Raw genomic sequence first — 16,995 nt, 5'->3', positions numbered from 1 at the left:
CCCCAAGTCCACCCTGAGCTGAATGAGTCCTCTCCCGGATGCAGGCCGGAACACTCAGCTGTTCTCCTGACACGTCCCCGGGACACCCCATGGGCTCGTCCACCTCAACAGGGCTGAGGCCCGGCTCTTAGCTCCCCGCCCCGGCAGCCCTCCTCACCTCAGGAAACAGGCTCTGGCCTCGAGCTGCTCAGGCCTGAGCCCAGGCTCCTCCCTGATGCGGCCCGCTCTCTCCCTTGTCCCCGCTGGTTGACATGACCCTTTTTCTATCTCCGAGTGGCTACTTCTCTTCCTGCCTCCGGGTCTCTGGTTCAAGGTCACCCTCCTGGTGTCACCTCACTGGCCACCCTGTTTACACACGATCGTCCCCTCCTCCTTGGACAACTCAGGCACTCTGGTCTCCTTTCCCTGCTCATTACTGTTCAACAGGCTGCGCGGGTTTAAAAAGGGGTCCACAAATTCTTCCATCCTCCTCCCTTCAAGAGGCAGAAGGGGCAACTCCTGCTCAGCCCCTGAGCGAGGCAGGACTTAGCAGCTCACTCTCGCAAACATAAGTGAAGGTGTGCGGCCTCCAGACCAGGGCGTGAAGGGCCCCGGGCTAAACCCCGCACTCTCGCTCTCAGAGGGTGTTCCGAGGAAAGCCAGGCCATGGGAAAGCCACACGGCAGGGACCTCGGCCTGTCCCCAGCAGCCAGGTGAGTCTGAAAGCCTGCCATCCAGCCCTGGGGTGCCTTCCCGCGTCTGTGCCCTCAGGAGGCCCTGAACCAGGCCCGCTTGCTACAATGCACAGGCACTGAGGACTGTGAGCTGCTCCCTGGGAAGTCACTAAGCTTTGCAATGATTCGTTACGTAGCAGTGGATAAAGAACACACACGGTTTTTAATTCACTGCTGGAGTCCTACTTCTGACCATGTCTGGCCCAAACTAACTGCTCACTGAATGTGGAAGCTCAAAACACAGACATGTATGAACAAATACATGGCATGAATGAGGTGAAAACATAAAGGCACTTAAACTTCCAATGAGAATTCCTCTCACTATAAGCTGATGGATATGTGTATCCATTTACTCGTAGGACGATTTCAAAACTGTGCTAATTAGTACCATGCTGGGCCTCACAATAGGCCACAAATTATTAAAATTGGTTAAGGAAAAAAAGCATGCCTTAAAAGTAAACTCTTAGCCAGAAAAAGGAAAATGGGAAGACGTAAAGCGACCTATCAGCGCTTTGTTCCAAACCCACCTCAGGACCACAGTGTGAGGGGACAGGTGCCTCACAAGGTGCCCACCAGGGATGGGAAGGGGGCGGTGGGGTCCTTGCCTCGGATGGCTCATCGTGCAACGCTGCCAGCCGGCCTTTCTGGGGACACCACAGCACCGCCCCGTTGCCCAAGGAGTCTGCCGGCCGGTCCGCCACAGGGAACCTGAGGTCCGGGGAGCTGCCCAAGTGGGGTCGGCTGAAACACACGGCAAAGAGCAGCACTGTTAGAAGAAAAGAGAGCTCACTCTGTCAGACGGGCCAAAGCCTGTCCATTTGGAAGATCGGCAATTTCACAGCAAAAGGGCCCCCGGGAGGGCACTGCCCTCCTGGCTCCAATAGCAACAGGCCGCCCGCTGCTCCGCAGACACTCAGGGCTCATCCCCAGCAGCTGGAAAACTCCTGTATGTGGGGAAGGCAGTGCTGACGCGAGGGTGTGGAGCTGACTAGGACAGGATCGGCTGTCTGGGGTTGGGGCGTCCAGGGTCCCCCTGGAGCCCGCTCTCAGGTCCCAGGGCAGGGCCTGCACCTGTTCTGCTTTCCCCTTGGCACCCCACCTCCCCTTCGGCCCACGCCTGCTCTGACCTCCCTCTCCCACGGGAAGTCCGTGGATCACAATCACCGGTCTGCCTGGAACACTGTCTGCACAGCTCTCAGTGTTTTTAAAGGCGCCTCAGACAACCCGCAGCAGAAAAGCCTCAGACCCACAGCTCGGAGCTGAGCACCATTGGTGTCTCCCATTAAAGCAGAGGTGAGCGTGTCACCGGACTCTGGGCTGAACAAGGCCCAGCACAGATGCTCAGGCCCTGAGCACTAAGGCCTGGGCCTGCAGGTGCCAGGAGCTCACTCAGCAGGGGCCTGCTGGGAGGCAGGGCGGCCCCGCCTTGACTGTGAGCCGCCTGCACTGCAGGACCGCCCGGGCTCTGCTCAGTCTTCTCTCTGGGAAGAGGGGGGTGCCTTCACGTGCAGGAGTCCCTAAACCCAGGAGACAGGGCCTTCCTCCGAGGACAGGACACCCCATACGCTGCCGAGTGGCCAGGGCCGACCACCAGCTCAGCCTGCTCGGGGTCACACGCTGCTCTGCTCGACGGTTTTGCAAGGAACACTGTGCTGCACAGGAGATGGAAGTCTGGAATCTCCCGGAGCCACACCTGTCTTCCCTCCCGTCTCCCCTCCCTCCTGACAGAACTGTTCCCTTCTCTGCTCCACTTCCACCCAAGGGCCTGGGGCTAGAGCACACTTGGGAACTGGGTGGGGGGTACGACACAGTCCCGCTGTGGACTGCGGGCCCTCGAGGGTCCTCTGAGGGCCACAGAGGCCTCCGGGTTGGGTCGCCCCCCAACCATCGCCTCCCAGTCCCCTCGCGGGGTGCAGCCTTCATCTCTCTCCCCCTCCTCACCCGAAGCTCTTTCCTCAGGGAGAAGGTCTCAGAGACAAGGTGACCAATTCCTCTGGGAGGTCCCACCAAATACGCCGTGCCTGCCCTGCCTGGGAGCCAGTTTTCAGTCCCCACTCCCTCCCTCCTGAGGCAGCACAGTGCCCCCCACCCAGCCCACACTGCCCACAAGCCCCACTCCGAGGCCCCACCTGTGCTGCTAAGTCACTGCTGTGACCCCTCCAGAGCTGCCTCCTGGAGACACCCCTCCCTCGCACCAGCCGCTGTGGCCCACTGTCTTCAGAGCACAGCGGCTCCTCCTGCCCCGCGGCTGCTTCCTCTTCTCGTCTCTCACTCTCACTGACACACACGGGACTGGTGACCAGGCCCCAGGCTTCTCCATCTGAAGCCCCCAATTGTGTCAGGCCTCGGGTCCTGGCACCAGGTCCCTCCTCGTTACCCAAAAACCCCCAAGAGGAGGAGGCCGTGTCCACCTCCTCTTCCTCCACTGTCTACGCAGTCCTCCTCACACTCACCTCGTCCACCCTGGGAGCAGGGGTTCCCCACCTCTGACAGCCCCAGCCCCTCACCCTGGAGGAGCTCTGCCACCAAGTCCGGCCACGTCCCCTCCTGTTCTACAGGGCACGTGCTCTGCTTGAACTCCACCCGCCGTGGTTTCAGACACAGGACCAGTTTCTGGCTCTGCCTTTGTCTCAAATGACATCTCCTTTTCTCTAGAAGAAGGCTGGGTGGGGGCTCTGGACTGCGAGGATCCCCTAAGCACACAAACACAGAAATATGCGTGTGGGCTCCAAACTGTCTCCTAAGTCAGGCTGCAAGCAGTAGTCGATTTCCTACAGATGAATGAATGTCACCAGTAAGCACTTAATCACCTTTGCTAGAGTTTCTCTCTCACTTGTGACCGTTTTCCGTGAAGAAGCCAAAGAAACATTTAAATACTCAATAAGAATTACCGCCCCTCTAACAACGAGGAAGAAAAAAGCAGGATGCTCAGTAATCTGCTCTCCTCATTCACAAGCCAGGTGATTCCTCCCACCGCAGTCAAAAGACTACAGGTCATTAACCTTCTGCGACTCTTCAGAAACATCGGTGTCACAGTCTGTCAGGCCCCTCAAATGAATACGCCCAAATATCAACTGGTCGGCCCCCTACTTCCAAACCTCTGCCTGTGGTTTTGAGTGTTGTCAATCCTGTGACTACCACTCCGTGGTACCAAGTTTGACCCTAAGGAACGATGCTTGTCTCTTCCCTCTCGCTGGCCACGAAGCTACAGGCTCCTTGAGGTGCGACCATGAGCAACACCCAGTCATACTGTCCACACACCAGACAGGCCCTTGTCACACTCGACAGCGCTGAGGGGAGCTGCCCGGGGGAGCAGCCTACCTGTGGTGGAAGGGAGCCCCTCGCAGTCTCGTCTGGTCCACTTCGGCTCTCAGGGGTTCCAGGTTTAGAATCAGCTGGTCCTACGAAACAGCAAATGACACAGCCTGCACCGCTTGCTTTCTGGATGTCAAGTGACTTGCACCAAAATGTGCAGAACAGGTTACGTGAGTAGGTATCAACTCCCAACATTTTAATTCTGAGAAAATGTTCTCTAAGAGTCCCTAGCAAATGGAAACACTCAGAACAATATTAACCCTTATAAACCATAATGAGGAGGAAGTTCCATCTCAGGTGTAGAAAAGGTTTCTCTGGAGGAAACATGGCAAGCCATTAACAACGATGAAGTCTGTAGAGAGAAGCTGGACTTCAGGCGGGGGGTTCGGGTCAGGGGGACACGACTCACTCTATTGCCCTCCCTCCTCTCACTGCTTTCAATTGTCTCCATGGAGCTCACCTGCATTCCTCACATTCATTCCTCTACAGCCCACTTCACTTGCTCATGGGGTAAAACAAGTCAAACGGGCCAAGTCTGTGAGTCACTCAACTCAACCTGGAAGCTCTGTGCTGTCGGCCATGGCAGTCACTCGCCTCGTGCAGCCCCTGAGCACGTGAGACAGGCTGCTGCAAAGCCCGATGTGGAAATCACACAGAGGATTTCAACACTCGTGGTGAAAGAAGGACGTCGAGTAGCCCGCTGGTTTTTAGGAAATTTTAGATTGTGTAGGTGGCTCGTATTATCTTTCTGACGCACAGCACAGCCCACGTGAATGGCTCACGCTTTGTCTCAGCTCTTGGGTGAATCCAGAAAGGACTACTCAGAATTCTGAACCACACACAACAGCCACACACTCTAAATCCATCTATAATGCAAACACATTCAGTGTTCAAAACCAGAAGTGCTATACGTGTTACAGCAGTGGATTCGCCATAAGGAGAATGTAACTCGACGTCTGCTAAGCATCTGCTCAAACTCATGTCCACTGAGTTGGTGATGCCGTCCAACCGTCTCATCCTCTGTCATCCACTCTCTCCCTGACTTCAATCTTTCCCAGCATCAGGGTCTTTTCCAATATGAAAATTCATATTAAAAAACTGGAAATAATTACCTCAAACAATTTTTAAATGCAATAACAAAGTTGCCAAGTCTGTGTTTTATAAAATGAGCATCAATTTCAAGGTTTATAAAGCTGTTTCAGAACCTACTGTATTAAAAAAAAAAAATGGAGAGAAGACAAAAGAATGATCTATTTGAAATTGGCTCTGTATGAGAAATTGCTGAGACGAACTGACGGGACGGGTCATGGGTATTTATTATACTACTCCATCCACTTTTGTGCATGTTTGCAATTTTCCATCGTAATACATTTTAAAAGTTTATTTTCTGTTAAAGCAGAGTCTTCTCCAGCAACACAATTCGAAAGCATCAATTCTTCAGTGCTCAGCCTTCTTTATGGTCCAACTCTCACACCCATACGTTACTACCGGAAAAACCACAGTTTTGAGTATATGGTTTGAGTATATGGTTTGTCGGCAAAGTGATGTCCCTACTTTTCAATATGCTGTCTATGTTTGTCATAGCTTTCCAAGGAGCAAGCATTTTTTAATCTCATGGCTGCAGTCACCGTCTGCAGTGATTTTTGAGCCCAAGGAAACAAAACCTGTCACAGCTTCCACAATAAGGCATCGGCCTTCAAAGATTTTTAAAGCAAAACAAAAGTTGACTTTGAATTGGCTTAGTCTAGTCATAAACAGCATCCCGATCTCAACAGCCTCTGAGCAGCAGTGATGAAAGTAAGAAGTGCACCCCTGATCGGGAGATATTGAGCTCTCCGCCTAAGCGGGGAGGGCGCCTCACCGCGGGTCGCATGATGGGAGTCAGAACCACTGCCCCCTGGAAGCCCGCCTGTGAGGCTCTGCAGTCCAAGTCCAAGAACACAGGTATGGTGGGGACAGTACTGACACGTGAGGCTGGACCCGGGATCCCCACTCCATTTCCTGGATGGTCTGTATTGCCGTGTGGCCAACCTTTCCAGGAAACCTCTCTCAGGACTCGGTGACGCGAGCCTCCACCATCACCCTTTCCTGTCGTGATGCGCCTTCTGTCGCAGCACAACTGCGCTTCTCCTGTCTAGAGGCAGCCATCCTACACACACACCGTGTCTGGACCAGCGGTTTGGCATGTGGGACTCCAGCGCCACGTCCGAGGCAAGCAGGCTCCACACCTGGGCGCCATGCCTTCAGTTTCATGGGCCCCGGGCTGGCACCCCAGGTTTGTCTGAGGGGCAGTCGTGAGGTCCACCTGTATCCCAAGCAGCTCCCCGGACTGGCTGGTCAGAGCAACAAGCAGCCTCTTTGAATGTGGGGAGGCCCTGGCTCCTGCCCACTGCCTATGGGCGACCACCTCTGGCCCTGCTCCCGAGGAGGTGGGTGCCCGGATCAGCAGATGGGGCCACACAGGCACACACTCGATGCCAGAGACGGGAGTGGTGGAGAAAGGCAGTGCTGGCCCCCGCCCAAGCCACGTCTCCTGCCCAGACGCCGCCTCCCCGTCAGCACAGGCACCCGCTGCAGCTCCTTGTTCTTTTCCTCCAGTTGGGCCTCCATCTGGCGCAGCCTATCCTCCATGCTGCTGTGTCTCTCTCTCCTGCCTGTCGGCCAAGAACAGCGTCAGCTCCGCTCACAACAACCCTGTCCTGACGGCACGCGGGCTGTGATCGCAGGGGCGGCAAGCGGGCCATGCTCTGTGCGAACCACGGGCCCTGGGTTCGCGGGGGGCACGCCCGCATGCCTGCTCACACAGCCTGCGCGGCTTCGTGTGTGACACATGGCTCACGGAGGGGGCTGGTGACCAGCTCGTGAGAGGAGACGTGCTCCCCGTGCCCCGGGCCCCACACCCACGGCCGCTGCGCTCCCTCCTCGGACTGCCTGTGGCGAGCCCGCGCGGGCAGCAGACAGCGGCAAACGCGAGGCACACGTTCTACCTTCCTAAGCCGGGAAGGAAGTTCGAACCGTTTAGCCTCCTGAGTGGTAGAGCTTCCGGAAGACAAAAGGTCGGACTACAAGGCCGACTGGGGATGGACAGCAGAGACGCCAGGGGAGAGGAGAAACCAAGCCTGGAGAGGAGGATCACAGCAGAAGGGTGCCCCCTGGCGGCTGTTAGTGACCCTGCTCTGGGAGGGTCGGCGAGCACGGGACACCGGCAGCCTCCCGCGACGTGATGGCCCCTCGGGCGCTCACTGAGCTCCTGGCAAGGCTTCCGACAGCCGCGTCAGCACAGACCCGGCCCGACTCTCTATGTTCAGCCAGTGCCCACCGGCAGCGCAGGGCAACACCTTTCCCGCCACAAGGACAGGGTGGCTGGCTGGCTGGCAATGGGGTCGATGCCCCCAGCAGCGCCACATCCCACGGACATGGCCCCTCACCCGCGGGCTCCTGGGGACGGCGAGTGGGGAGTGGGGCCTCGGGTCTGCACGTGCCCTGCTGGGACTTCTTTAACAAGTGTATGGATAATGACTTAAAACTGTGTTCATTACAGAGCTATTTTGGCCATCTCTTAAACGAGAATGGGATTTTTCTAGGTCCCTATCCTGCTAGGCTTTGAGTGGCTGACTGAACTCTGAGCAGCAGTGACTCGGAGCTGAAGCGTCCTAGGGACACACACAACTCGGGACAAAACTGGAGGGAAATTAACGTAGGGATGACGCAGAAGTGGGGCCTGCCTGACACTCAGGGAGCGCTCCCATCTCAGACGGGCAGCACGACCCCCGCGTCTGCGCTCCTGTGTGGACTGAGCAGCACCGGCAGGGGCGCGGTGGGAGAGCAGGGGAACAGGCCCTCCCTGCGCCCGCCCCCCAGGGACCCAGAGCAGCACCTTGGAGAGCGAGGCCACCCTCTGCGCCTGCTCCGCCTCCACCTCGGGCAGCGTCTCTGCCCTCCGCAGTCTCGGCTGCAGCTTCTCTACCAGCTCCAGGCGCTCCTGCAACTGGCGGTTCTTATCCTCTGTCTACAAAGGGAGAGCACAGGATCAAAACAGGCCGAGAGGTGTAGCCACTGTCGCTTTAAGCAAGCTGAGACAAAACCTAAATGCACGTGTCTAGTGGATTCATTCTGTTTCGGAAGCTCCGTCAGGGTAAATTTTCTCTCAGTGTTCCTGGGCTTGGGCTCAGTGAGCAGAACACCTCCTGCCAGAGTATTTGCTTTTCCTAAACGTTCCCCAAGGACGTCTTAAAAAAAAACAACAAATTCTTATATATTAAAGAAGATCTGTAGAAGCTTATTCATTCTTATTGACAAGTTAAGGGAAGAAGGGTTCACTACGGACCCTTCTTAAAACATCACCAGAATCATCACTTAGAGGGAACCCTACCGACCGCAGATGGCTACGGGCGTGTAAGCCAAAATATGGCTTTCATCTCCTCTGAAATACAGACCTGATAAGAGCGTGCCTGGTGAAATGCCAGGCAACTAGTATTTGTAAATGCACGATTATTCTTTTAACAGATCTTCTTACTCTGAAAAACTTTCAATGTAGAACAGACAGATTCTTTTTTAAAAAAGAAAAAAATTAAAGTATCTATAAGCTCAGGTTCCTGAGAGGTTAGCATTTGTTTCTAAGCAGCTTTCTTACTTTTTCTGTGTGCGTATTCCTCTATGTACGTACACAAACAATATGCTGTGCTTTAAAACCCTCAGAAAACAATAGCATATGGTACATAGTATTTTCTGATCTGCCTTTTACAGCCATTATTTTGTATATCGTAATGCTTTTAGTTAGCATTCCCCATCATACATTTCAATGGCTTTCTAGTATTTAATTTTTGTGGTGGGGACAATGATACACTTTGGCACACACCAGACTGACTCACTTTGTTTTGGAGAAGCCAGATTTGGTTTTCCTGGTTAAATCCTGATTATCTGAGACCACTCGGGAACAGGAGCGAGTAAGGCTCACCAAACCACAGGAAGTAGAATCCCTAATCAGACCGGAGCTCTAACCCTGCCTTTTGTCACAGTGACCCCAGTTCCCAACACGCAGCCAGCTGCCGTGAAGTTCCCTGCTGCTCTCTACTCTTTCGGTAAAAACTCTAACAAGCCAACAGATTCACGTTCAAGTAAAACAAAAGAGTCAGGAATGGAATTCCACAAAATGGTTAAACCAAGTCCCAAATAATGCAAACCTGTAAGTTGCAGTCACCCGCAATTTTTTAAAAATGTATTTCCTTCCAGTACAGCTGATTTACCATGATGTACATCCACACTTTTGAACACAGTATTTTAGGGTCATAAGAACTTTACACTGGGACTTGATTTCCAATGTGGGAGTCACATGAAAAGATCTTTACCTTCCTTCCTCAGGAATTCACTACTATATAAGTCAGACACAGTTCAGAAAGGCCATTACCTGTCGATGCCTAGAATCCTTATTTGCAATTTCATTTTCAAGTTTATCATTGATGTCGTCCTAAGTTTCAAATCAAACATAAAGTTAACGTCCTCAAAATAAAAGTCCTAGACACGGCAGTTTTCTCGGACGTGAGCAAAAATGCGCCTATCCCAAAGGTCACATTTGCCACGATTGGCACCCATCTGTCCTAACGTTCTGTCCAGCCACTTGGTTGACCAAGCTTCTTTTCTACATAACAAACCCAAACAGCAAACGAAAAGTATACTAAACTACCCTGTTATTGCAAGAATTCCAGGAGGGAAGGTATCTGGCATGAAGTCAGGACCTCTGTCTGCTACACCATACAGGCGGGCTTGACCCAGAACAGGGAGGGACCTTCAACAGATCCAACGGGGAGCTCTGAGGCTCGTTTCCTCGAGTAAAAGTTGGAAAAGTCTCATGCAATTTCCTCAGAATTAAAGTAGCATATTAACGAGTGGAAACAGAAGTCAAATTGTACACAACTGGGAGCAGCCTTCTCAAGCCTAGTTCTTCAAAAGCAGACTTACACCACATGGATGAAACGCTCAAACCAGGACCAGAACTTGCTGCTGGTGCAACTCCTGTCCGCCACCTCAAAATCCACTTCAGGTCCCTCCCTGGTCACTAAGTAGCCAATGTGGGTAAAGTCCTAACTTTAAAAGTGAAAGGTCTTGAAAACGCTTTTTCTAGAATTCTATACGTATTCAACTCGGACACCTAATCTCCTGTTGCCAAAGAGTAGTGTGAATAGCTTATACAAACCTGTGCAAATATTTCTGTTTTGAGTTCTCACACAGAATTACTCACACCAAGCTACTGAACAAGTACACCTGCTGTACCACATGTTGGAGGGGTTCTCTCTGAGACGGTCTCACGGGGGAGGGGTGGGCAGGGTGGGTGCTGTCTGTCTGTGCACAGAGGAGAGGCGAGGCTCACAGGAAGAGGCCTGAGTCCCCAGCACTCTTCTGTTTTCACAGTGACCGCTAGGGAGTTTCTCATAAATCATGACACCTGCAGACACGACCGCCAGAGACATCACGATTCCACATGGTTACACAGCTCGGGCCTGAGGATCTGAGCGTGAGCAAACACCACTCGACTTGTCTGACCGCCGGTATCACTGTCACACATCCCTTCAAGGAGCGGAACCTCAGAAAACTCGAGAAGATGGCCAGGCAAGCTGCCTCAGCAGAGCCCACACAGCATGCTCCCATCTCTCCGAGAGAACAGGCTCCACAGGTGTCACCAGACTCGCCTGAGTGAATCAGAAGCAAATTTCAGCATCATCAGGAACACATTGGACAGGCAGTTGCGGGGGGGCAGGGATGAACCGGGAGACTTGGGTTGAGATATATACAGCACTGATACTACACATAAAGTCAACGAGTGAGGACCTAGTGTACAGCACAGGGAAGTCTACTCAGTGCTCTGTGGTGAAGTAAACGGGCAGGAAATCTAAAAGAGAGACAGATACATAAATAGATAGATAGATAGATGACTGATTCACTTTGCTGTACAGCAGAAATTGACACAGCAGTGTAAAGCAACTATACGCCAATAAATGAATGAATGGATGAATGAATTTTTAGAAAAGGAACACAGTGGGCCCCCTAGAACTTGTGGAAAGGAGGAGTCCACACCCAGGGTGCAGCACAGCGTCAGGGCTGCCCTCGTGTTGCTCCACTGCCAACGGACTGCCTGGACCAGGCCTCTTCTCCTCCAGAGACCTCGACGCAGAGGCAGGGAGGCAGCCAGTTGCGGTCTCTCCAGCGCTCTGCTCTTACTCACGCAGCCATCCCAAGGCTGAGATCCCCGGGAGAACAAGAAACCCACATTCCACCTCAGGACAACAGACACAGCTGCAGTCACTCACTTCGCGGACGTCCCGCTCAAGTTTTCTGTTCCTGTCCTTGGACTGGAGGAGGTCCTTCCTGGCCGTGTCCAGGTCCTCCTCCAGATGTTTCACGTGGGCAGAGAGGGCTGCCAGGCGCTCCTCCATCTGCCTCTGCTCCCGCAACTGCCTCTGTATGATTTCCTGGAGCTCTGTCTCCTTCGCCAAGCCGTCCGAGGGTCTCTAAGGGGGAAAGGAAGCCTTACACAGCCTGGTTTTGGGAGGGAGGGAACACAGTACTTCCGGGCAATCTGTGAGGTCAAAACTGCCTTCTGCGCTCTGGGAGCTCACAGGACCCTCACGGCCACTCAGACCTACATGGTGCATCGGTGAGAGGTCCCAACAGCCCCGCACAGACTGGATGGTAAGACGAGAACCAGACAGAGAGCGAGACCAAGGACTTGCCTTTCCACTGGCGCTTGGCATGTTTTCTTGCTCATGATGTACATCAAGCACCCTGTCCGTTAGTATCTTTTCCTGGTTATTCTCCTCTGAAAGAATCATCTGCTAAAACCAAAACATTGAATCAGAGTAAAGAAATTAAGTAAAGACAGCAAAACTCCACCTGGAAAACTCAACTCTAAACTGAAAACACAACATAAAAAGAAAATACATGGTGATGCTATCCATCCCGAATACCACCAGGTGATTCGAGTCAGAATTTGTCTTCTACTGGACAAAGGGGTACTTAAGAGATCCTGCAACTCTGAGCCACAAATCTAGTTTACTAGTCATTAAAGTAACCCTGGTGGGCGGGTCCTCAATCAGAAAGATAAATAACATCTGATGCCCACCACTACAGCCTTCATTCTTTTTTAAAATGAAAGGATTCAAATGACAAACCCTTCACGGAAATTACACAAAGACTGATCAAACTTACCTCTTTATGTGTGGCACCTAATTCTTCTTCGAACAAACTACAGCTTTCGAGTGCTACTCGTAATCACACTCTCAACTCAAATAAAAGGGGCCGAGTCACTGTGTGTTGATGTGTGTATATATGTTAGTATACTTCTTAGTGTATACTCACCCTAATACATGGGTACTGTCACAGAATACCTTTAATGTCTCTCATTGATCTTAACGTCAAGAGAATCTGCTTGTTAACAGCTTTAAATTCTAAGTTTGAGAGAACAAAATGTTATCCTAAATTAATTATTACCCAGTTTTTAACTGCAAGTTGATATACAGAATATAATAAATCTTGAGACATTCATGCCAACGAATACTTTTTAACTGGGGGCTTCCCAGGTGGCTCAGTGGTAAAGAATCCGCCTGCCAATGCAAGAGGGCAGGTTCGATCCCTGGGTCAGGAAGATTCCCTGGAGTAGAAGATGGCCACCCACTCCAGTATTCATGACTGGGAAGCCCCATGGAGAGAGGAGCGTGGTGGGCTACAGCCCACAGGGTTGCAAAGATTCGGACATGACTGAGCATGTACGCAGGCAACGCTTTTTAACCATGACTCTGACTTCTTACAGAAAAAAAATGTATATACAAGAATTCAAGACGCTCAAAACTCAACTAGTTACATAAATATGTGCATCATCCACCTAACAAGGCAGCAAGTGTACAAATCCAGGACGGCCGGATGGCTGGTACCTTCTCGTCCAGGGCCTTGTGGTGTTCAAAGAGCAATTTCAGCGCCCTGAGCACCTCCACCTCACTCGTCATGCCGGCTGGGGACTGCGCCTGCCGCTTGCGCGCTGTCATCCCGACGGGTGGCCTACATCGGGAAACCAGGCGCTCCAGGAGCTCCAGCAGCAGCTGCAGGGCAGGGCCAAAGGAACACCTTCAACCTCATGCTCGAATTCCGGGCCGATAACTCCTCTCAGCCTCACGCTATACCCGGAAACATGCTAAGGCACGTCGGAATCCCGCCAGTGCAGTCGAAAGTTAGAGTGGACTTCCCCAGGGGTCCAGTAGTTAAGACTCCACACTTCTTCAAGGATCATGGGTTTTAACCCCTGGTCGGGGAACTAAGATCCCACACAAAGTGTAGCGTGGACAAAAATGTAAGTTAAGAGAACTCCCCCCTCATATGTACTAAAATTACATTAGCTCTCATCAGAAATTTGAAGCAAGGTTATGAGAACCCCGAACTGATCCACCCTGGTCTGCTCAGTGGGAAGATGTGAAAAATGACTTGAAAATCAGACAGAGTTTAAAGACAGCACACGGAGGCCAGCGGTGACCCCCACGGGGCAAATGTCAACACGTGAGAATCCCCCTACTGACCCTGGTGTTGTTTCTTTCAGCTTTTAGCTGAGCGATCTCCTCTTGTCTTTCACGCAGCTGCTGCCTCCATGTGTGTAGTTCTTCAGGAGCTGGAAACTCCTAGAAAACAGTTCAATGAGAAACTAAATGCAAACATAAATTAAAAAGAGAGCGAGACTGTGAAGACTGACCCTGTCGAGTCTCTCCAGGCTCCACACAAAGGATCTCCATGCCCCTCCAGAGAAGAGGGGTCCACTGACCCCAAGACAACACAGGCCACCACAACTCAGACCGGCCTTCGGCCTCCACCTCGACCTGGCAGGCACGTGGCAGGAGAGAACCTGGAATCCAAGCCTGCCTTCTCAAGACCCAGGGACATTTGAGAAACTTTCCAAAACGTAAACCTAACAACAAAGTGGATAAAGAGAATCTTAAACGACACACAGACCAGTGACCTAGAGCCACTGGGGAGAGTGAAGAAAAAAAGGAAGGTCTACAAGGCCACGAGGCTTTGGAGTGTTCCTCTGGGAAAAAGGCGGATGGCACCTCAAAGCCATCTGTTAGCCTGACTCCACGGAAGCCACCCAGTCATTCACTCAACCGGTTAACATGTTAAATTTATGTTAGATGTACTTTACCACAATTTGCGTGCATGCGGGGCCGTCCACGTGGTGAACTTGCTCAAACTGAACCACACGGAGTCTTTCATTCTTCTCTTTTTCTTTGCAGAAATTAAAAAATCCTGGGCTACTATCCCCTACTACATACTGAGTGTTCAGCACCCAGAACAGTGCCCAGCACTTGTAAGAGGCATGTAGTAGACATGTGTAGCTATGAGGGTGTATGTCATACACGTAAGCAGCAGGTACCTGTCATTAAAATACTGGACACACTGGTCTGTGCTTTGTAAGATGGGAGACATTAACGGGCTTAGCCTTTCTGCTTCATGGACTGACTCTCTAGCTCGATCCTCATGACCCCGAGATTCCTCCAGCCCGTATATCCTTTCTTTGCAAGAAGGGAGACATTAAGGGGCTTAGCCTTTCTGCTTCAAGGACTGACTCTATAGCTCAGTCCACGTGCCCCAGTGACTTCTCCAGCCAGTGTTTCCCTTCTTGTGGGGCCCCCGCCCATCCTCCACACAGCAACTGCACAACCTCTTACAAGGTAAACCTGCTGGGGTCGATCCTGCCCACTAAGGCCAGAACGCCCTGGCCGGCAGGGCCCACAACCATGCTAACAAAATGAAACACAACCCCAATGCTTCGCCGGGTGAGGGCCAATCTGATGGGCCCAGCCCCTGGCTGCTCTCACCTCAGGCCGCTCTGCTTCCAGGACGTGGGCTGAGGCCAAGTCCTTCCTAGTCTTCGCCTTTGCCTTGGGGTTGCAGCGCTGGAATAACGCCCACAGGCGGGCCCTTCTGCGACCCATCCTCACGGATGGGGGAAGCCCCCCACTCGGGGGCAACCGCTGTTTCACGGTAGGATACCTCGGCTACCACCACCAATCTCACACTACAACCACCGCTCTCACACACACACTGCTCTCACACACCACTCTCACACACACCGTTCTCACACTATGACCACTGCTCTCACACTATGACCACCAAATGGCATGAAGGCTCTGCCTCCGGCACGTCTCCCAGGAGCCCAGAACTGGAACCCACTCAGTCACAAGGGGCTCCGTGGCAACAGTGGGGCTGGGCTCAGGCCCACTGTCAAGGGTGCAGAGAGGGGGGAGGGGCTGCCAAAAAGACAACACTTGAGCGTGGAGTGCAGGAGAAGGCAGGCTGTGCCCACGGCTCAGGCCCCCTGTCAAACATGACCCTGCAAGGTACTGGGTCACAGTCGAACCGACCAGTATATACTCCTTCAGAAACCACCACCCCTGGGAATGAGCATGTCTTCTAAGTGGGCTTCTGCCCCCCTTTAAGCCCCAAACAAGCCTCCAGTGGGGCTACTGAAAGGGCAGCCCTGAACTCAAGGGTGTCCCCAGAACCCACCCGGCTGAGGAGGACTCACCATGCTAGCTGCCCCTCACTCCCACCCTGAGCTCGGTCCTCCCTGACTGACTCCCTCACTCGAGCTCAGCAAGGGCTTGACCAACCTCGCTCCAGGCACTTAAAATGAACCCACAGTGCGTACAGGGGTTCATTCAACCTGCTGCGAACTTGCCCTCTTAACTTCGACCCTTGGCTGCCAGACGACTCTGCCCTGTGGGGGCTGCATAGTGGAGGTTCAGGGGTGTCCCTGCCTTGAGCGGCGACAGCCAGCGCCTCCCAGACCCCGCCTGAGTCTCCCACCCCTCTCCTGGCTCCACTCCCACCCTCGCGGCTCTCCACTCGCCAGGGCACAGGCCACTTGCTCCTGGCTCAGCCCGGACCTCTGCTGTCATTTGAGGACCTCGGTCCCCAGGGTGCTTGGGGTCCTACATCCACCCATCTCAGCAATTACACACTCTGGGAGAGACAGAGTACAGTTTGGGGTCCCGCCCGCAGTTCACCCTGAACACGTTCTCTTTTTTTTAGCTTTATCTACTGGAGTTCTCTGAGATGTGTTCTTAAAGCATCAACTGTTGCTTTCAAAAAGACTGTAAGGTCACTGTGCTCAACTTTATGAATAAAGTCTTCATTTTCCACCTTAAAGTGAAACTGGAGGGAAGACTAAAAGCAGTCATTTTTTCAAACTGAAAAAGAAAACCCACATGTGACCATGTCACAGAATACAGGTCACGTAATCCCTCCCTCCTCAGCCTTGGCCTCCACCACCAGCAGCCCGTCATCGCAAGGCCTGCCCTGGGCCGCCAGGGGCAAGGGCAGAGGGGAGACCGGCTCCTCTGTCTCCAGGCCGCGTGGGCCGCCTGCTCCACCTCCTTCCCAAGTTCACGTGGCACTGAAACAGCCCGGGCAAGCTGGGGATTCTGACCAGAAACACAACCGTAGGTACCAAGCAAGGACCCCTGGTTCTTGTTTTCCCTGGTATCAAATAAACTTGATCAAGACAACTACTGTGACTGTTACATGTGGCTTCAGATGACAGAAGACCCCCCAGGGTGTCTCCACTTCCAGTGACAGATGCAAGCATCTTGTAGGTCAGCCTACCAAGAGCAAGAAAAGCTTTAGCTTTTAGCTTTTAAGGTTGAAAAGAGGTCCTTAGGCAGCCACAATCCAAGATTTCAAACAAAAGCGAAGCCCAGTGAGGGAGCTGGAGACTGAGAGGGCCGCTCCTTCCCTCGGGGCATCTGAGCAAAGCCGACTCTGCGAAGAAAAGGAAGGGAAAAAGTCAAGCAGAGGGGGCTGGCTAACACAGCTCTGGAGGGTTCCTTGGGCTGTGGAGACAAAAAGTCGAGCGCAGGCCTGACGAGTCAGTCCGGATGTCAGAAAACGTACCCAACACTCTGCCCAAACCGGCTGAGGGCTGACTATC

At 52.8% G+C, this 16,995-nt stretch overlaps 1 protein-coding gene across 1 annotated transcript; it reads right to left on the bottom strand.

Moving 5' to 3' along the window:
• Positions 1-11,127: 11,127 nt before the first annotated feature.
• Positions 11,128-13,112, bottom strand: LOC129641033 (liprin-alpha-1-like). Its single transcript, XM_055565888.1, has 3 exons — positions 12,953-13,112; positions 11,756-11,854; positions 11,128-11,533 (listed from the first exon to the last, which is right to left on the bottom strand). The coding sequence occupies exons 1-3, from the start codon at positions 13,061-13,063 to the stop codon at positions 11,240-11,242; spliced, it is 504 nt and encodes a 167-aa protein (XP_055421863.1). The 5' UTR covers positions 13,064-13,112; the 3' UTR covers positions 11,128-11,239.
• Between the last annotated feature and the right edge of the window lie 3,883 nt (positions 13,113-16,995).

The sequence above is a fragment of the Bubalus kerabau genome, unplaced genomic scaffold, assembly GCF_029407905.1.
Source record: "Bubalus kerabau isolate K-KA32 ecotype Philippines breed swamp buffalo unplaced genomic scaffold, PCC_UOA_SB_1v2 scaffold_70, whole genome shotgun sequence".
NCBI classification, from domain to species: Eukaryota; Metazoa; Chordata; class Mammalia; order Artiodactyla; family Bovidae; genus Bubalus; species Bubalus kerabau.
This window is presented reverse-complemented; position numbering and strand designations above follow the sequence as displayed.